Source organism: Triturus cristatus, chromosome 3_1 (genome assembly GCF_964204655.1).
Source record: "Triturus cristatus chromosome 3_1, aTriCri1.1, whole genome shotgun sequence".
Classification (NCBI taxonomy): Eukaryota; Metazoa; Chordata; class Amphibia; order Caudata; family Salamandridae; genus Triturus; species Triturus cristatus.
The window spans coordinates 155,980,425-156,001,822 of NC_140583.1; the positions used below are offsets into that span (position 1 = coordinate 155,980,425).

The 21,398-nt window shown below is 41.5% G+C and overlaps 1 protein-coding gene across 1 annotated transcript in view; it reads left to right on the forward strand.

Annotated features, from left to right (window-relative positions):
- The window catches only part of SLC17A6 (solute carrier family 17 member 6), a 294,138-nt gene that overhangs the window by 162,089 nt on the left and 110,651 nt on the right, over positions 1 to 21,398 (forward strand). Inside the window, exons 5-6 of the mRNA XM_085643618.1 lie at positions 2,044 to 2,131; positions 2,241 to 2,327. Of these exons, the coding sequence (XP_085499744.1) occupies positions 2,044 to 2,131; positions 2,241 to 2,327 (175 nt within the window). The remainder of the gene's footprint in view (positions 1 to 2,043; positions 2,132 to 2,240; positions 2,328 to 21,398) is intronic.

Below are 21,398 nucleotides of genomic sequence, written 5' to 3' on the forward strand. Positions count from 1 at the left end.
GGAGCACCACATCCCACCACTCCCAGGGGATTTTGGAAAATTACCCCTATGTCTGTCAGGTCACAGGAAAAGTGACCTGGGGAGATTTTCCATCATTTTATAGAGCTCTCCAATGGCTGGAACATTGGTTCTACAGCTTGGGAGTATAGGGACCTCTAGTGGTTGGTCCAATGGCTGAATTTATGTGGCTTATGTGGCCTAAAGTGGTTCAAGAAAGACACAGACACAAGATATGTTGTTTAAAAATGCTTTATTTAAAAATATATTGCTGAAAATGTTTTGATAAACAACGCAATGATTTTTGGGCAAAACTCATTGCATGTAAAACAAGGTCACTGCTTTCAGTGATAAAATGGTGATTTTCAACATGTGGCAATTGGTATTTTTATGTGGTCACCCTCTTCCCAAAGCCAATAGGCCTGCTGTATTTAAAGTCACATCACCCTATGTTGAAATGTGCTGTCTGCCAGCGGTGGGGATGAGGGGCTTATGTGAATTTTGGTGGTTATGGTCCATTAGAGGTCACATGTGATTCCAGAATGTCACTAATTAGTGCATAGTATTGATTATTGCATTTGTAATAAATGTACTTTTCATTTTTTAGAAATAAAAGACCAGACTAGGCAAACATTTATTGAGTGCTATTACTGCATGCCAGCGAATTGTGATTACTAGCTGCCACCAACTCCCCTGAGTAGGCGTTGGACTGCTCTGCTATGCTACCCTGAGAGAGTCAAGCATTACTTTGGGGTGCTTGTTACCCACGAAGTGATAATTGTGGGCCTATTACTTGTGCAGGCCTAGTGCAGGCCTCCCATTCTGTTAGTGAGGTTTTTCAAATATGTGCCAGGTAAATAGGCCTCTTGCTGTAGAATTTAAATTCATGTATTATCCACATAGAAAATAGTTAAGGTCATGAAATGTTGGGATTTCTACTAGAAATAGGTTACTACTCAAAAGGTAAACATACCAAATAATTGAACATAATGAATTGCTTTGCATTAAATATTCAGATCCAAATTAACTGTCTGTGATCATTTAGCAGATACAGAATTTCTTTAAACATAGTTTGTAATACTAACATTTTAACTAAGTCAGATTCCCAAAATGTATGTGAGTAAATGTGTATGTGACATTTGAATAAAGCAAACTTAGGGCCGGATTATGACTTAGCAGTCTGGGAGTGGGCCACCAGGCCAGCACCCCGCTCCCAGACCGCCAAAGTTGACCGCCGGCTGCCTGCCAAATTATGAGTTGTTTTATAGTCTGGCAGGCGGTCGGCATGGCGGTCCCATGGTGGTGCCTTTCAATAGGCACTGCAGTGGGAGCACCACAGCCCGTACATGCTCGGGATGATCTGGCCAGTACATGCCGTGCAGATACTGGGGGGTGCATGCATACAGGGGGGCACAAATGTGCCCCCAGCATGCAGCCCCATGCACAGGGGCAACAGGGGCCCCAGGTCCTCCTTTCTTTCCCCATCAACACACTTTTCATGGTGGACTCACCGCCATGATAAGGCTGGCAGTGGGGAAAGTTGTAATAGGCTGCAGTGCCACCACCAAGCAAATTGTTTTCCCTGATTGCCACCAGGGCTCCAACCGTCAAACTTGTAATTCAGTAGTCAGACAGCCTGGTGCGGCGGTCCCCGACCTGCACAACACCTCCACTGTGAGTCCTATGGACCACCGTACTCGTAAACAGGCTCTTAACCAAAGGGTATGTTGAACTGTCCAGGGTCAATCTGTGATCACAAATGTAGCTAGATTGTGAGCTGCTAGAACATGGTGATATTCTCTGCATACCAGAGTAATATGCCTCAATTTGTCCACCTCTTAAGCAATTTTTAAATGCTGCATGTGCATTTCAGTGGAGTTATTGTTTATTGGTGTTGGTCCTCAAAGTGTTCTCAGTGAACTGTTAAATAATTTAATACAATTTAGCTTCAACTTTTCATCTGTGTTTATTTCATGTAAAAGATTGACAGAAAAATTGCACGTTTGTGTGTTTCAGATTGTAATTTCATTTGTTCATTCTTTGTAGGGTGTCACCTATCCTGCGTGCCACGGAATGTGGAGTAAATGGGCCCCTCCTTTAGAGCGGAGTCGTCTAGTAACTACATCTTTTTGTGGTAAGTAGTCATACAGTAGTATTTTGCAATTGTTTTTAAAGAATGCCATTCTATGAAAAATAGTTTTTCACAAAGGTGCGTTAACTCCCGTTTTTTGTATCTTCTTCAGGCTCTTATGCAGGAGCTGTTATTGCAATGCCATTAGCTGGAATTTTAGTGCAATATACCGGGTGGTCATCTGTTTTTTACCTCTATGGTAAGAATTAATTTTTAGCACTCCAGTGTGCAAAAGCTTACCTTGATAATAAAGGTATTGTTGTTTCTCTTCTCATTTACGATTAATTGGCTTTGCTTTACTAGCTACTGAAAATGGACCAATTCATTAAATAGTTTATAACATTTATAATACAGTAATAAAGTAATGTTATTGAGCAAAGTTTTTATGACTATCAGTAAATTTAAATTAAAGTGATATTGGAGGGACGAGTGGACACTGACGTAAAATGCAAATGTCGAATCTCTCTGGGGGATAAATAGTCAATGGAGTCTTAAGGGGAAGCCAGAGCAATACAAAAATTGATTGTGACTCATGCTAATTTATTGTTTTATTGGTTGTTTGACCAACCGAGGGCCTCGTATAATGAGAAGAGTAAGAATTTGTAGAACAATTTCCTGCTATCTTCAAGTAGGGTCAGTTTTTGGGGTGTGTGACAAACCTTGTGGATGGAGGATCATACTGTACAGAACTAGGTGCTGATTTATCTATGGATTTTACAGTAGCAAGGTATGCAGTTCCCAAAATCACAGGTTTTGCAACTGTAAAAGAAATTAATCAAAGGCTTTTGTGACTCATTGTGAATCACAATTAGGAGGGGATGTGAAAGTGGTATACTTTCCTAATTGTGATCCTTAATGAGGAAATGTATCAAGGGTATTATTTTACTCATTATGAATCACAATTAGAAAGGGAAAGTATCCCCTAGTAATTGCAGGTATTAATTAAATGTATCAATGGTGTATGACTGCATTGAAATGTTTCTGACTCCAAAGGTAGAGTGGGAATGGAATTTCAAAGGTGAAGCTTTGTCCATGGGACAGCTTATCCTTTGGGAATTATGTTGAGCTGCCACAGAGGTTCAGGCTGTAGTCCGGGGGACATAGGCTTCATTAAAAAATCCCATTCGGGAGCAGTCCCTTGCAGTCCACTATCTATGTATTTGCAGGAAACTGCGCGGGCAAATAGTTGACATGAATTAGGCAGGTGCTTTTGTGAACACCTGCAAAGAGTAAATCTGTGTGTGTGTGTGTGTCTCTCTATCTCTAGCCATCTATCCCTCATTTACCTACATCTCTGTCTACTGATTTTCTGTGAAATGCAGACTTTGAAACCACTGGTAGACATTCAGTAAGAACGCTTATACATACATTAAATGGGTAAGCCTTCTCATTGACTATTTCTCAGTGGTGTCAAAGCTCATGTTTCACAGTACATTGGTCTAATTGTGAAACATTTTCTATAATACATTGTTCTGAATTAAGTTGCAGCATATGTAGTTTTCTAAGCACATAAAAAGTTAAACACACAATTTCCTATTTCTTTCAGTGCTGGTAAAAACACAAATACATTCACAATGACAATGCTGGTATTAGACCAATAATCAGCACAACTGACAGGCCCACACTTGCTGACCCATCCTTGATGTAAGCAGCTATTGTTCCTCCATAGTATGTGAAAGTAAACATTGTAAATGCAGAACCCTGTCAGCAATAAGTGACTGCCTCATGCTGCACTGTATGCCCTTTCTTTATGTATGTCTTGATAAACATAATCAATAATGTTAATACACTACAAAAAACACATTTTACAATACATGTTTATAATTTTCTTACAATGTGCTTTGCATTTAAAATGTGATCATAATAATACACAGTCTTACATTCAAAACATTTTAAATATTACCACATACTCCCAACAAAACCCACATTTTTCAAAACATAGCCAGACTTCTGCAGTTTCAGTTAAACTAAACAGATGACTCAAATTATCTAAATCTTTCAAAGGAGTCCTAAAATCCCTTAATAAAACATGTAATATAAAACATACATAACAAGTAACTTCTGTAATATGGTCCTATGTTACCCTCACACTGTTCACATGAAATTTAAAAATAAACTACACGGTTTTCCGTTTCGTGGTTTGAAAATTTTACCAGAACCTCTTGATGGCAAATATGCTCTTATTGGAAACTTTAAAGGAGACAAGTAAATCCTGATTGGCTGGCCACAACTTGAACGATATTTTGTGGCAGCCATTACAGGATTTGGGAACACAGTCCCTGTGTCCTGAAAGCAAATGAAAAACAGAAACATATAAGGGGAGTAGGGTAACCATGCCCAGATCCCCAGAGGCATGTGCGGGGGTCTCATAGGAACCCCCTTGATTGTCTGGCCATGTCCTGAACAACATGTTGTGGCAGCCATTACAAGAGGGTCCTAGATCCGAAAGGAGGTATTCCCCACCTCCTTACCACCTAGAGTACACACATTTAGTGGCTTAATACAAAGCTACAAGGAACTCCGTTCTCTTCTGGCTTGAGCTATTCGAGGACTCAAAGTCATGGTCCTTATTGAATTGCACTGTAGTGAATGGCAGGTTTTGAGGGTCACTAAAAACCACATATAAAGGGTGATAACAGATTTTGGTCACAAAATAAATTATTTGTTAGTAGTGTTATTCTCATTTTAGGAATCCTGGTGAGTTCTCAGGTGAATTTGCCCTGTGAAAAATGCTGACCACGTGCCGGAATTTGATGAACCACGGTTGAGAAAAACTGTTTTCTCTATGGTTTTCTCATAAAGGTTATAGGAGGGGCTCCAGAAGCTAAAATGGGGTCACATTTTCTATCAGATCAGACTATCTTTCTCAGTCATGTGACAATAAAGTCTGATATTTTTAAAGTAAAATATGTGCGTTCAACAGCAGCAGCAGCCAGCGGATTCCCTAGTGATCCACTGCAGATTGCCTCATTGTTCTAATGAGCAAATAGAGCGCTAAAGCCATTTTGATGAAATCAAAGCTGTAAAACGTAAAGCATTTCCTTTAGAAATTAACAAAATGAGAGGGTTCTTTTTGTCATAAGTAATATCATTAGTGCTCTATGAAGTTAAAATGAGGACTTGTTTTCTATGATTTCTCAAATATCTTTCTCATCCATGTCAGATAAACATTCTGACATGCAGAATGAAACATACTTTCAACACCGGCAGCAGCTGGTCAATTAACTTCCCAGTGTTCTACTGCTGCTTTCCACAACTAGAGCACTGACATTCTGTATTTATGACAAAAGTGTGGCACTGCTAAATCCACCTTGATGGATTCAAAGATGTCAAACAAAATACATTTTCTTCAGAAATTATTAAAGTGACAGATCTCTTTTTGTCATAGGAATTATGGTTAGTGCTCTGAAAACTAAAATGAGGACACATTATCAATGAGTTCTCAAATATCGTTTTTATCCATTCAGTAAAACAGTCTGAAATGCAGAGAGAAACATGTACTTCAACACCAGTACCAGTAACAGTTGAGTCTCTAGTAATCAACTGAAGTGTATCCACAGTGTTATAATAAACAAGGAGAGTGCTAACATCTTTTATTCAAGGCAAAAGCAAAGCAAAGCACACCTGAATGGCATTTTGTAGAAATAGGAGCTTGAAAAGCAAGTAAATGAGCACCAAGATGTTAATGCATGCATGAAACCAGTGGGTTAAAAATGTGAGATGAGATATGGGTTTTAGTCATTCAAGCCATCATATATTTTATATATGGGCTAAAAATTGTTCAAGAAAGAAACATCTGCATAAGTACATTGTTGAGTCTAAACATTCTTACTTGGAATGTGGCGGTATCCATGAGAAGAGAATGTTAAGATCTTGGGTGTCAGGTGGAAGAAGGGCGATGATACTGAAGGTGTACATTCGTCCTGCTGTTGGTAATATCTTGAATAAAGAATACCTTACCTTAAGGTGTGCGTCTTTGTAGTGACGATGAGTTGAAGTTATCGACAGGGTAAATTCAGCCATGTGTCAGGTTTCGTTATCATTTCACCGTTTTTCTGGGTGAACTTTTTCTGTGCCACCGATTGTTTTGGCATCTTCAAGTTGACATTGTGAGCAAAACATAGCACTCTGTGCTATTCAAGGTTCTGTGCAATCTCATTATTTGCAAATTTAAGCATTGGTGTCAGTACGGTTGAGGTGTGCGCTCCATAAGATGCACAGGTGGATCTCCATCATACATCTCGTGAAGACTACAGGAAGCCAATTGTGTGACTTCTGCCCAGGGCATATGCCACAGCAGCTTACGCAGTAATGCAATTCCACTCCTCCCTTTTAGCGCGGTCATTTTGGGTCTGGGTACATGGTCGTGTGTGCGCGATGATGCAAATCCATTCCCTCAGCGTTCGGCCCCTAGTATCTGGTGTTTATAGCTGCACGTTCAGTGATGCGCACACTTGTCTCTCTTGTCAATTGCATGCCATTTTGCTAGTGACACGCACCCTCAATCTGTGGCCAGCGCTCGAGGCTCTTTGCATTTCAGTGCTCTACACTCTTTGCATTTCTTTATAAGAGCTTGAGGCTCCTTGCTTTTCTTTTCATTGTTCTTCTCGGCCTGCATGATGTTGACAGCCTCACCATATCTTCAAGGCACTAGACTCTGTAGCCCAATGTTGCAGTACTGTTGTTCTCTGCCTGCCATACAGGCACACCATTCGAAAAGGTATTTTTGCACCTGTGAATTACCAGCATCAGTTTTCTTTGTGTAACAGTTTTTACACAGGTTGCTTGCCTCTGGGAATCCCTTCAAAATGTGTGTTATATTGTCAATTTACTCTAGAACTTTGTCTTTATCCATTCATGACAATACTGCCAAGGTATTGAGAACTTTTTATATTATTATTAGAATACAGCACTCATTAGTTCCTCCTCCAGATCTTTCTCCAAGCCCGACAACCCCTGAGTTGGATTGGGAACAATGGAAGGAAGCTTTTGCAGCGTATTTAGATGCTTTAGAAGGAAATTCATTCACCCACAAAAAATAAATTTGCCAGCCTGTGTCACTGTTTAGGTTCTAAAGGTCGGAAAATATTAAAACACATTCCCAGTGATGCAGTTATGACTATAGATGGTGAGGGTGATGGTGTCATTGGTAAATATGCAACAGCCATAAAATCCCTGGAGGTAAGATTTAATGCACTGAAAAATATTATTATGGAGAGACATACGTTTTAAAAGAGGGCCCAAATTTTCGGTGATTTGCCTGCAAGTTATGTTGGAGCTCCGAGAATTCTAGTGGCCTCGTGTGAATACAGGGATTTTGAGGAAGAAAAGATACGAGATCAGCTGGTTGAGAAAATGAACAATAAAAAGATTCAAGAAGCATTGTTGTCCAAATCCAATCTAACATTAGAGAAGGCAGTGGAAATAGCGTCTACGATAGAGAGTACAACTTCCTTCATGGATCAAATGACTGTATCAGAAGGGAAGTCCCAACCTCAAGACGTGTTAGCTGTGAAGTCTAAATATAGGAAAGGAAAAGTCAAGGAGGACAAAGCATCTGACAAGTCCAACAAAAAACAGTCATTTAGACAGTTAGAGTGTTATAGATGTAGTAGCACATCTCACCTAGGTAATGCTACTATGTATCCTGCAAGGAAGCACACATGTGCTAAGTGTATGCGTAAAGGGCATTTTAACAGTGTTAGTAGATCTTCAGGCAGAGTGCAACAAAGCAAGCATCATGAGGTGTGTGCTAACAAGGTTGGTGAGGATGATTGTTCCACAAGTGATGAAGGAGAGATGCTGATGGTCAAGGAAGCATCTTTAGATGTAAATAGTGAAGTTGTTTGTGGGGTTTCGGAGAACACTTTAATAGGACCTGACTGCACTCTTAATATCAACGGTGTCGATATAAAAGTTATGGCGGACTCAGAATACCCTTTCACAATGTTGAGTGAGAAAGTTTGGCAAAACGATTTTAAGGGAATTCAATTGAGAGATTTTAAAATTCATCTGGTTGGGTACGGTGGAAAATACATTGAAATTGTGGGAGAATTTAAAGCAGAATTTAAGTACCAAACATTTATGATGAGTGCATGTTTCTTGGGTTGGTATGATCAAAAGAACTTTGGAATATTGCTAGATCCAAACAACCCAGCTCAAGTTGTACTAAGGGATGACTATTTACCCATTTTTTGGTAAGGGGAAACAATGCATGAGAAAAGGAGTATTCCGAAGTATTTCAAGGGAAGCTGGGCATACTGAAGGGTTTCATGCATAAAATAGGAATGAAGGATGATGCATGCCCGGTAGCTCACATTGTTAGGAGGGTGCCTTTGAGCCGAGTTAAAGGAGAAGGTAAATAAAGTATGTGAGCAAGGAGTCATTAAACCCATGGAGTGTTCAGATTGGGTTGTTTCCATTGTCTTAGCATGCAAGGCTAAAGGATCGGTTCACATGTGTGTGGACTTACGCAACCTCAATCATCAAATTTGGATTGATCAGCACCCTCTTCCCATCTGCACAGAAATGGTGACCACTTTGAAGGGGGGCAACATTTCCAGTTTGTTTGACTTGACTTTCACATATCATCAAATTATTTTGCATCCTAGTTCCAGACATTTAGCATCTTTCATAACTCCGGAGGGCTTATTCTGGTTCAAACTAATGCCATTTGGTTCCTCTTCCATAGTCCAGAGTGTTGTAGAAAGTTTGTTCAGGGCTTAGATGGAGTTATTGCATTCCAGGATGATGTTCTAGTATTTGGCAAGGAGCAAGACCAGCATGATAGTTCAGTGCTTCAAGTGTTGTCCGGTTTGGGAGAAAGGGGGGTGACACTCAGTGTGGAGAAATGCAATTTCAACACTCTCATCATTGATTATTTGGGATACAAGTTATCAGCAAGTTGTGCAGAACCGAAATCTAACTTAGTAAATGCAATTGATGATTTTAGACCTCCAGATTATAAGGACCAATTAAGATCTTTCTTGGGTCTGATTAAATTTTATACATGATTTATTCCCAAATGTGCAGAAAAACATATAAAATTTGAAATTTACTGAGTGTGAGATTGTATGGTGTGAGGCGTGCAACCAAGAATTTGAGCTCATTAAAAAGGATATCATGCATGCGATACCCTTCAAACCTTTTGAGACACGAGATGATACCATAATCATGATGGATGCAAGCCGTATGCGTCTAGGTGCTGTTCCTATGCATCACGGAGATGTCAGAGATGAAGTGGTAGCTTTCGCCTCTAGGAGTTTGAAGGGTGCTGAGTCATCTTATTCAGTAATTGAGAGAGAGTCTTTAGCATGTTGGTGGGGCATTGTTCATTTCAAAATGTGCCAATGGGGCTCACGTTTCACTGTTTGTGTTGATCACAAGGCCTAAGTTCAACCTTTTACCACCAACGGTATGGAACGTGTCACACCCAGAATTGCCAAATGGCAGTATAGGTTTCAGGAATGCGATTATAGATTGGAATATTTACCCAGAGCTAAAAATGTGTTGCCGGATTGCATGTCTCGTCTTTCTGCTTGTGAGCAGAGTGATAATGGTGAAATCCTGAGCAATGTGGAGGTACATGCGGATCTAGGGTATGCTACTGAATGTCACTAGATCCGCCATTGTGACAGTGCCATATCGGAGAGTGATTTGGGCTAACAAATGAAGGAAGCTAGAGAGAGTATTCTCCAAGGTTGGTCACAATGGAAATCAGATGGAGTAAAAAGTGATGTTTACAAAGCACGTTTTTGAAGAATTGTCCTTTGTCAATGGGCTTTGTTCTGGTCAAGTGTGTTAGTTGTGCCTGAAAGAATAAGAAACAGAATTATGGTTTTAGCTCCTGAGGGGCACCTAGGAATGCGAGAGATGAAAAGATGGATAAGGGAGAACATTTGGTGGCAATGACTGGACAGGAGTGTAGAGCAATGTGTGAGGGATTGTATCAGTTCTGCCAGTAGAGAAAAATCTCAAGTCACGGTTCCTAGTCCTCTGGAAGCCAAAGGAGTTCCAAATAAAGAGTGGAGCAAATTGGCCATAGATATAATTGGTCCTATGTTTCTTTCTGGTGTGTTGGAGTACGGTAATGTTGTTGTGGATTTTTACAGCCGTTGGCAAGAAGTCAAATTTGTGCAATCTCCCAACAGTTATATGTCATTGAATTTTTGAAATATATTTTTGACAAGTAAGGTATGCACGAAGAAATTATTTTGGACAATGGCTGTCAGTTTACATCTTCTAAGGGTGGGCGGAGTTGGTGGAGTGCCACTACGTGGATTTCCACGTAGTTGAAAAAAACTCAGTGGAACTCCGCTCCACTCCCCTCCACCTACAATAAAAATGTAAAAAGTAGTAAATTAACACTTACCGGCTCTGGCATGTCCAGGCTGCCTGCCTCCTCACCGCGGACTCCTCCTCAACATCTTTGCCGGTCACAAACCCTAGTTTGTGCGCGCATGTGCAGTCCTCCCAAGACGTTCAAACTGCGAGGAGGAGAGCAGCTCGGAGACAAAAGAGCAGGTAAGTGTTTATTTCCTATTCTTTTTTAGGCATGGGTGTAGGGGCTAACTTCGCTCCGCCACTGAGTCAGAGTTTTTGCCTGAACTCCTCATTCCCAAAGCAGCGAAGAGTTGGCAAAACTCTCAAACTCCACTGGCGGAGTGGAGTTCACCACCAGGAATTAACATCTTCATAATTTTCTGAGTTTTTGAGTTTTACTAGAATCAAGCACACTAAGACTTCTTTATACCATCCGATGAGTAACGGTCTTGTTGAAAGTACCAACAGAGTTTAAAAAGACAACACACAGTTAGCGAGAGCTATTGGTTTGAACTGTAAGGAAGAATTAAGGAAATTATATGGGCTGCACACACTACTCCCATCACAGACACAGGCATTTTGTGTTATTGAGAGGTAGAGATCCTGCGTCTAAAATGATAAGATAGTGGATTGGGGAATTTACTATTTCTAAGCATTGTTGAAAAATTAGAGTAGGAAAAGAGAACAAGCCCAGGACAGAGCAGAGGGTGACTCTGCTCTGTGCACTCCCTCAGAGGTCTCCATTCATCTCCTGCTCCGTGCACTCTCTCAGAGGACTCCATTCATCGTCTGCTTGGTACACTCTCTCAAAGGTCTCTGTGCATTGTCTTCTCTGTGCACCCTCAGAGGTCTCCATTCACCCTCCGCTCTGTGCACTCTAGCAGTGGTTTCTCTTTATCCTCTGTGCACTCTCTCTGGGGTCTTTCTTCATCTTCTGCTCTGCTCACTATCTCGGAGGTCTCTGTGCACCCTCTGCTCTGTGCACTATCTCAGAGGTCTCCGTTCACCCTTTGCTCTGTGCACTCTCTCAGAGGTTTGCATTATCCCTACATGCACATATACATATATACATACATGAACTCAAAAAACCCACAGAAATTCACAGTTTATAATTAGCAGAGCTAACTATACCTTGCACCCCTGCCATGCACTGCTAATAACCTCTTGTATTACATCACTCATGACATGTTCTATGACATCATTGATGACATCACTGATGACACTGATGGGGGCCACCATTTTTCCCCAGGGACCCCAGCCCCAGGATGATTTTTTAAAAAGAGAAGAGAGTTGTGGAGCTACTCTCCCTAAACCACTTTTGGGCCCCAGGAACTCCATCCCATGGGGTTAAATTCCTTATAGATGGACAGTGGGGCCATGCATCCCCACTCTGTGCTGGTAATTTCCTAGGGGAGTCCATATCCCAGGGCATGATACTACACAGAGTCCTCGGTAGCATACCCTCAAGACACTGTGGGCATACCTAACCTGACCCACACTCTACAGGGCAGGAAATTCTTTTTTGCTCCCACCTGGTGGAAGCAGTGAAAAAATGCTACTCCTGCCTGGGTGGGTGCAAAGGAAAGGTACTGGCTCCTGACAGCACCCAGTACTGTGTAGGTTGAGGAGCCGGCTTGAGCCAGAGGGCCTTAGGGCTTTCCCCATGAACCTCAGTATCATTTTTTGTGGGTGTCCCGCGTGGGCACCGGGGCACCTACCGAAAACTATTGGGGATGGGGTTCATGGGCCACTATTGGCTCAGGGAGGCTGCCCTCCCATTAAAATCTTTAAAGGCTTTGGGAGATGGAGTCTCAGGGGCCCAAAGTGGCTTTGAAAGAGGCTGCTTCCACTCCTCTTAAAAAATTAAAGGCCTTAATAGATGAGGTCCCCATGGCCTGAAGAGGCTTGGGGAGTGGCTTCACACTCTCTTCCCCAATAATCATTTTGAAAAAAGGTGTTTCAGATGGATACTGGACCCAAAATGCTAAATAAACCAGTGTCAGGAGCCACTCACTTATTCTCCCCTGCTTGTTCTAGGAGTGCCCCATATTACCCCACAAGGGCTTTTTTGCTTGTTACATTTTTAAACTTGGTGATGCCCCTAGAATAGGCAGAGGCACCACCAAGCATTTGTTTTATATTTTGAGGGGGCTGCAGGAAGTGAAGCAGCCCCCCAGCAACATTAAAACGAACTTGTGCTCTATGGCAACTATAGCTCACACCCTCTTCATACAAAGCACTTTTCCCCATATATTACATCACTCATGACATGCTCTTGAACATCATTGATAACATCACTGCAACATTTGAAATGACATAATTGATGAAAAAACTGTGCATGGTGGGGGCATGAGTTGTAGTTACTTGAGACAGCTATAACTGGTGAAATTTCAGTGATTGTTTGAGTTTAAAATATTACGTTGTAACTGAAATGTTCACTTAAGGATAAAGTTACTCTATCCTTTCTTTTTTTCTGTGACTATATCTATATATATAACTTATTGCAAAAACAATGGTAAAAGTTATGTTATAGTTAGTGTTAGCATGAGACACAAGCAAAAGCTAAAAAAACCAAAATCACTGGAATCCACCAGTTATAGTTTAGTGAACTAAGTATAACGTGTGCCCCCATCAGTCACTGCTTATGACCTCAGATATTACATCACTCATGACATGAGACACACACACACATACATATGTATAAAACCATAAAAGCATACTTCAACATAATATCAATATTTAATGAACCTTATATATCGCAATTAAACTAGGACCTACTTAACATGGGAAATAGATTTTTTGGTTTTCTAATAACTTTGGGAATCTTCCCAAAACATTCTGTCATCAGTCATGTCATTTGAGATGTCATCAGTGATGTCACTGTCCATGTCATGTGTGATGTAGTATGTGAGGTCATAAGCAGCGCATTGCAGGGGTGTGCAAGTTATAGTTAGTTCAGCTGACTATAACTGCTGAATTCCTCTTGTTTTGCATGAATAAAATTTGCCCATAACTATAACATCTCTGTAACCTTGTGTTTTTTCAGTGAATGTCTAAGATTTTTTAATGCTAATTCCTAACTATAACATCCCTGTAACCTTTGATTTTTTCAGTGAATATTTTAAGGCTTTTTAACTAGCAGTCACGTTTGCAGAGTGATGGAGAAAGGGGGCTGGGCAACCGGCCAGTTCTCAGGAATCCCACTGCATAGGACTTTCAGGAGGTACCAGGAGTGCTTCCTGACCCACAAAGTCCCTCAGGAGTATGGTGGACTTCATCTCCCAACAAGTAGTGCACCATAAGCTGTGTTTTCAGAGTACTGAAGAAAGGTAGCATGTCCTCCGAAGACCTCTTAGAAATCCTGTGGTGTGGGACTGACTGGAGATAACAGGAGAGGTAGTTGGACCCCAGGAAGTCCTTGGGAGCAAACTACCCCTCCTCTTACCTCTAGTAAGTCCCACACAGTAAGAATGCTGAGACCAGGTAGGTGCCACACCCCTTTTGTCCACCACTATGCAAACGCACCTCCTGGCTTACTACTAGTATGGGAATGAAGTCCCCTTGGACATTGTGGGTCCTTGGGGCCACCTACCCCTCCTAGTAAGTCCAGTAAGTCCCACACAGTGGGTTTACTGAGAGGTGTTCAGTGGCCATGCCCCCTTTCTCCACCACTCGCCCCCTGGCGCACTACTAGTTGAGGGTCCTATGGGGCCAACTACCCCTCCTGCCACCTCCAGTAAAACCCACACAGCTGGATTGCTGTGAGGTTGTCAGAGGCCATGCCCCCTTTCTCCACCACTCTGAAAACGTGCCTCCTGATGCACTACTGGTTGGGGGAAATAGTCCACTTTAGTCCTGAGGTTAGGAGTAAAGTGGAATTCATTCCTCAACCATAAGCACGCCAGGAGTCGCATTTGCAGAGTGGTAGAGAAAGGGGGTGTGGCCTTGAAGTCCTCTCAGCAATCCCGCTGTCTGGGACTTCCTGGATTTAAGAGGGCTTGTTGTCCACCAAAGACCCTCATCATTCAAGGGATTTCATTTCCCAACCACCACTGCACCAGGAGGCGCGTTTGCAGAGTGAAGATGAAGGAGACGTGGCTTCAGGCGACTTGCCGGATTTTTTAAAATTAAATATTTGTTTTTTTAGAAGAGGGGGTCAGAGTAGCCCCCCTTCCCTAAGCCGAATTCAGCCCTGGAGACACCATCCTCAGGGCCTGGCCTTTCTTTTCTTTTCTAAAAAGGTAGGGGGCTGCGTGCCCCCCTCCTGTGGCCAATTTCGACCCGAGGACCCCATTCCTGGGGCCATGTCTTTATTTATGTTATTTTTAAAAAAGGGATGGGGCCCAGGTCTATTTCAGGCCCAGGGAACCCATCACCCATGGCCAGGCCTTCATCATTTTTCAAAATACAATGGGGGAGCGTGCTTATATTGCCCCAGTGACCCCAAGCCTGGGGCATTGCCACCATGTTGGGGACCTTGGGGGGAGCTTCAACGCTCTTGCGGTCCCTGCAGGCTCACCACTTCCTGTGGGATCCGGCATTGCTTTTGGACGGAGGGAGCTCCAAACATGCTGCTCCCTCTGTCCAAAAGCAATTCTGCTCAGCTTCATGGAAGCAAGAGTATTCCCAAAGCTTTCACTTCCATGAAGCAGAGCAGTGTTTTCTATGGCTTTGAAGCCATAGCAGACTGCAATGTCCTTGGCAGGTGGTGGTCCCTAGAGCCATCTACAACTCCATGAGGGAGGCCCTCTTCAACAAATATTAAGCCCCGAGGAGGTGGAAGTTGACAACTCACCAAATGTATTCTTTTTTCTCTGAAGAATTCTTCATCATGGCTTCATTAAGGTGAACTAACGGTCTGAAAGATTGAGAGGTAAAAAAATCCCTCTGGTGTCCCACGAGGCTTTTAGTGGACAGGCTATGAGGGAGGAGTTTTCGGACCAAAATTTGCAGAAGGAGAAATCAGGTGTGAAGTTGAAACGCTGCTCTCCAGGCAACGAATTCAGTAGAAGTGCGCCACACAAGCTTTGTGCAGGTGCGATGATATTTAAAAGTCTATTGAGGGCTTGCAGGTTGCGTAGCGCACTGAACAAATTGAAGGTTGCAGAGGCCAAATTTGAATTCCACTAGGCATCTGGAACTCAAAATCTTCAGGAGAAGGCATAGCAGAAACCAGGAGAAAGGTAACTGAAATCTCTAATGGGGGTAATTTTTAGTCATGAGCCTTTTTCTATTACTTTTCTCTTTTTGACTAGAAATCAACTTTACTTTCCTGCCAGTCATGTGCAGCAAGGTGTTGGCAGTCTGTGAGGTGTTAGGCTAAAGGCCAGGCCCTGCGTACAACCTCAGATTGTGCATTACATGGTGGGGGACTGATATAGTTATTTATGGAAATAAAAGTTGACTTCACATTGAAAAACCCCTAGAAGTTCCCTATAAAAAACAAAGCTTTAAGTGATGTTATAGTTAGGTATGGTAATAATATCTTACTTCACAAATCAAAAACCTTTAAAATTCACTACAAATTCCATTGGTAAGATGAAGGTATAGTTAGCTTAAAATGTCAGGTTAAGCATTTTAAACGAATAAAATCCACTGTAATTCACCAGTTGTAGTCAACTCAATAAACTATAACTTCCACCCTTGCCACGCACTGCTTATGACCTCACATATTGCAACACTCATAACATACTCCATGATATCATTGATAATATCGCTGATGACAACTGAATTGACATAATTGTTGGCGACACAGTGGAATGCAGGAAAATTGTAGGATACTCATGTGTAGCGGAGTTTTCTTTTTGCTGTGATGTAATTTATAAAACATGATTTGGAAAAGACAACACATTTGTACAACAGAAGCCTGTTGGTTTATGGGATTGTCTTCCACTGCTTCGATTATATCTTCAAAGCCATCATCAATGTTGCCGGCTTCTGTTCCAAACTCAAGAACTTTAGTTTGTAACAGTTTTGCTTTGTTGATATTAAACAATGATGCAAAAAATGTTAAAACAACATCAGGCATTCATGTTGACTCCCATGATTTACGGAGCTCTGGGGCATCACAGACTTTGTCATTACGTCCAAAATCTAAATCTTTCATGACATTTCTTAAAATGGTTGCTGCTGATTTTACTGTATCCTGTGATCTTATTTTGGCAGTAAGAACTTTAGGAGTCAAAGCATCCGAGAACACCATAATTGGCTCATTCTTTTTGTTAGAGTGACAAAAATGAATTCTATCATTGTACATTCTCTCCCAAAAAATCATAATTTCATTAATATGGATCAATGCCGTTTCATCAATGTTGACCATTATTTATCTGATCCCCTAGCCAGCACTCAAAAGTGGCTTTAAAACTTCATTTGCTTTTTCAAAGACTGCAAATATAATTGAAGGCTGGCGGTTACGTTGCTGCTGGGAGCTCATTGTACATTCATATTTTCGAATGTATGCATGCATGGAGTTCGGGTCGGCATACAAATCAGCTGCAAATGTATTCACCTCGCTGTTTATATCAGCTACTCAGCTGAAAACGTAATCTTGGAAGAAGCTAGCTGAAGATAAAAACATGTTTGCCCTTTGAGACTTACATACTCTGTACTTTGTTGTTTTGTCAATCTGTTTGACCCTTGTTCTAGCTAAACCACAGATAACACATTGAAGATTCTCTGCTTTCTGCTCAGTTGTTGGAGGTGGATGAGGGGTAGCCATCGATCTAAGTGGATTGGCATTGTGTTTGGTTATTGTCACTTTCTCCGAAGACTAGAATTCTTGTTGTGATTCACTGGTTTCTGCTTTTTTTTTTTTACAAATTCTTTCTAGACTTTTCCAATTGTATATGACTTGTAGCACTTGCTTTTACAATGATAAAATATTTGATCCTCTACACCCATCAGTTTCAATTTTTTTGTGAACTTCCTCTTGACGTATTTCTGCATCATCTCAAACTCTCTTCTGTCCAACCGCAGTTCATGTTTAGTTTGGCATATGATACATTTTACTTTGTTGAAGAAGTCCTCAGATTTTGTAGTAAGCAAGACTCTGTCAGGAGGTAAAGTTCCTCTGCTACCACCTGTGTTGCTCATGTTTATGAATTTGACTCAATGGAAAACCTGAAACAAAAACAATTTTAAAATAAACTAACAATATGATGACTAAAACACATCATTACAGAGTTGCCATTTCAGAATTTTTTTCTGTCTCTATAAGACCACTAGACCACCAAAACCTATGTTTTGACACCAAAATGAAATATATAGGTCTCATGGTTTCTGAAATATTACATCATCACTGCAACACATCTGGGATTTTTATAAATGTCATCCTGAAAAATTTTGCCCAAGCTATATTACTTCTCTAATGATACAAAAACACAAATCAAAAATGAAAATCTCTGACCAACAATTTGTTTTTCCGAAGGCAGAACGAGGGGCCGAGACTAGACCTGGTCTTTCCCCCACTGGAAAAAGACAAAGAGCCTGTTTTGGAGTATGACAGGTGTGTAGTTGCTCATGTTTGTGATGGAGCACCCATCTGTCAAATTCTAAATCTGGTCCTAAGTCTGAAAGTATACATTTTGACCAGGCGAAGGCGTTAAAATGATCGGACTGATCCCATAGGTATGACTTACCATTTAACTTGTGTAATCTACAAGAGCATATGTCCATGAGTGCATGTAAATTGCGATTCTCATATTAACATGACTAGAGAATCTAGATTTCATTAAAGACACGGAGGCTATCATTATGCATTAATCCTTTTAATGCAGATCACAAACAGCCGCTGCATCATAAAGGTAAAACAGTTCTAGAATGCGGTGAGCAGAAGTAACAAAAGGCATGAGAGACAAACAGACTGCCTCTTTTAAATGAAGCGAAACAGCGGAAGTCCAAAGAAGAAATCGAACTTGAACTTGAGACTGAAGAGACGTCTGAACCTGGATAAGAAGTGAAGCAGGACATCATGCAGAGTGGTCTGAAATGAAAGAGGAAACGTAAATACACTAAAAGGTAGAGATAAAGAAATACAAGCACATGTAAATACAAAAAAAGCCAAGTACAATAGTTCAAATGCAGCTCCGTCCAAGGGAGGGACGGGAGGGATAATGATAGCCTCCGTGTCTTTAATGAAATCTAGATTCTCTAGTCATGTTAATATGAGAATCGCAATTTCATTACAAGACCGGAGGCTACATTATGCATGTTGGTAGCCCTGAAGGACAACATCAGACATGTGCTCGATAGGTTTACAGTAGTGATTGGCAAAGGTAGAAGCATTCGACCAATCAGCAACTTTAAGGATATCATTCAACTTACCACCAGACCAGAATGATTTGCTAGCCATGGCACCTCTAAGAGAGTGTGCTTGGAATCTAGAAAGGTCAATACCAGCTAGTTTCATAACCGACTTGACCCATCTAGCAATGGACGAGGAAGAAACAGGTTTAAAAGGCTTAACAAAAGAGATAAGGAGTTGATTAGCATTTAAGGGGCGAAGGTCTTTAAATCTCTGATCATATTCTTTCATACAGTCGACAACACACAATTTTTTGCAGAGATCAAAACGAGGATAAAAAATAGAGTCTGACATAGTTTTAGTTCTTCTAAAAATATCAAACTTAACTCCAAACATATCATATTGTCTATAAGAAATATCTAAGCATTTCACATCAGAAACTCTGCGACAAGAAATTAGACATAAGAGAGTAGCAAGTTTGAGCGAAAGACATTTCCTGTTGAGAAAAACATTATCAGGCCAAGCAGAGAAAAGGTCAAAGATAGCTTTAACATCCCAAATAGTCTGATATTTAGGTCTAGGAGGTCTTTTGAGTCTCATGCTTTTCATGACTCTACAAATGATAACATTTTTACCTACCGTTTTATTGTTGACAAGGGAATGTCCAGCGGAAATTGCTGATCTGTAGCAATTGATAGATCTATAGGCTAATCCTCTATCGAATTGTTCGACAAGAAAATTAACTACATTGACGATAGGAGCTTCCACGGGATCCAGGTTCCTCTCCATGCACCAACAAACCCATCTTTTCCAGATGTTATTGTACCTATAGTGCGTTCCAGGTGCCCATGATTCACCGAGGAGAGTGAGAGCTGATGACGAAAGTCCAGACAATTCGTTGGATTGCCTGACACTTTCCAAGCAAGAAGGTTCAAATTCCTGAAGTGATTAGGTGATGATCTTCTCCGTCTGCGTTGGAAATCAGACCTTGGCTCGCTGGGATGAGGAAGGGGATGTCGCAGGACAGTTCCAGAGATGTCGGGAACCATGCTTGAGAAGGCCAAAAGGGAGTTATCAGAACCAGAGTGCATTGGTCTATTCTGACCTTCTGTAGGACTCTTTGGATCATGGCAAAGGGGGGAAAGGCGTAGCCCTGAAGGTTCGACCAGCATTGGAGGAAGGCATTCACCGCTAGAGCTCCAGGGTCCGGCATCCAGCTGAAATATTTGGGAAGTTGGAAGGTTAGTCTGCTGGCGAACAAGTCCACATCCAGTGGACCCCAAAGGTGAAAGATAAGATTGAAAACATCCACGTTGAGTTTCCAATCGATAGGGTCTGAAAGGAATCTTGAGTTCCAGTCCGCCGAAAGGTTCGACATTCCAGGAAGGTATTTCGCCCTGAGAGAGATCTTGTGTTCTAAACAGAACATCCAGAGTTTCTTGGCTAAGGCGGAAAGGTCTGCAGATTTGGTACCGCCGAGTCGGTTGATATAAGAAACAGCGGAGATGTTGTCCATCTTCAGAAGGACAGATCTCCCTTGAAGAGAGTGTTTGAAACTCATTAGAGCGTACATACCTGCAGTAAGCTCTAGGAAATTTATGTGACGGGAAGATTCCTCGAGGGACCAAGCGCCACCAGTGTTTTGGTCGAGGAAGCGAGCACCCCAACCGTGAAGGCTGGCGTCCGATTCCAGGATAAATTCCGGTGAAGAACCGAAAATAGCCTTGCCATTCCATGCATCCAAGTTCTCTAGCCACCATGAGTGCTCGGATTTGGCTTCCAGGTCTAAGGTCACTGAATCTCCGTACCAGAGGCCAAGCTTGAGAGCCTTGGCTTTTATTCTCTGAAGTGCACGGTAATTCAGAGGGCCCGGAAAAATAGCCTGGATGGAAGAGGAAAGTAAGCCTAGTAGTCTGGCTAATTCCCTGAGTGTTAGAGATTCTTGTTTCAAGACATATCTGATCTCTTTTCGAATTTTCGCAATTTTCTTGGAAGGGAGAAGGAGAAGGCAGTTCGAGGTATCTACAGTGAACCCTAGGAATTCTAGGGATTTTGAGGGAGTTAGGATAGATTTTTCCCTGTTTATAATGAAACCAAGACTTTCGATGAGATTCATTGTAGAATTGAGGTCTTTTAAAAGTTGGGAGTGGAGCTGGGACATAATGAGGATATCGTCTAGGTAGATGATGAGACGAATACCCCTTTCTCTCAGAAGAGAGACGATAGTCCTCATGATCTTGGTAAAGCACCAAGGGGCAGAAGAAAGCCCGAAGGGAAGAGCCTTGAATTGAAAGAGGCGATTCTTCCATATAAATTGGAGGTAGGGTTGATGTTCTAAGGCCATAGGGATGGTAAAGTATACGTCTTTTAAATCTAGTTTGACTAACCAATCTCCTTTGAGGAGAAGATCCCTGAGAAGGTGGATGCCTTCCATTTTGAAGTGTCTGTAAACTAGGTATTTGTTCACTTCTCGAAGGTTTATAACTGGTCTCCAACCTTTTTCTTTTTTTGTACAAGGAAAAGAGTGCTGACAAAGGTTTTTAGTGGCCATGGCACTTGAACGATAGCTCCTTTTTGAAGCATAGAAGAAATTTCCTCTTGCACAATCTTTTGGTGTTCTTCCGAAAGTGTTAGCGGTTGAGGGGGAATTGTTTGAAGAGGGATATCTATAAAATCTATTTTGAAACCCTGCACGGTCTCGAGAAC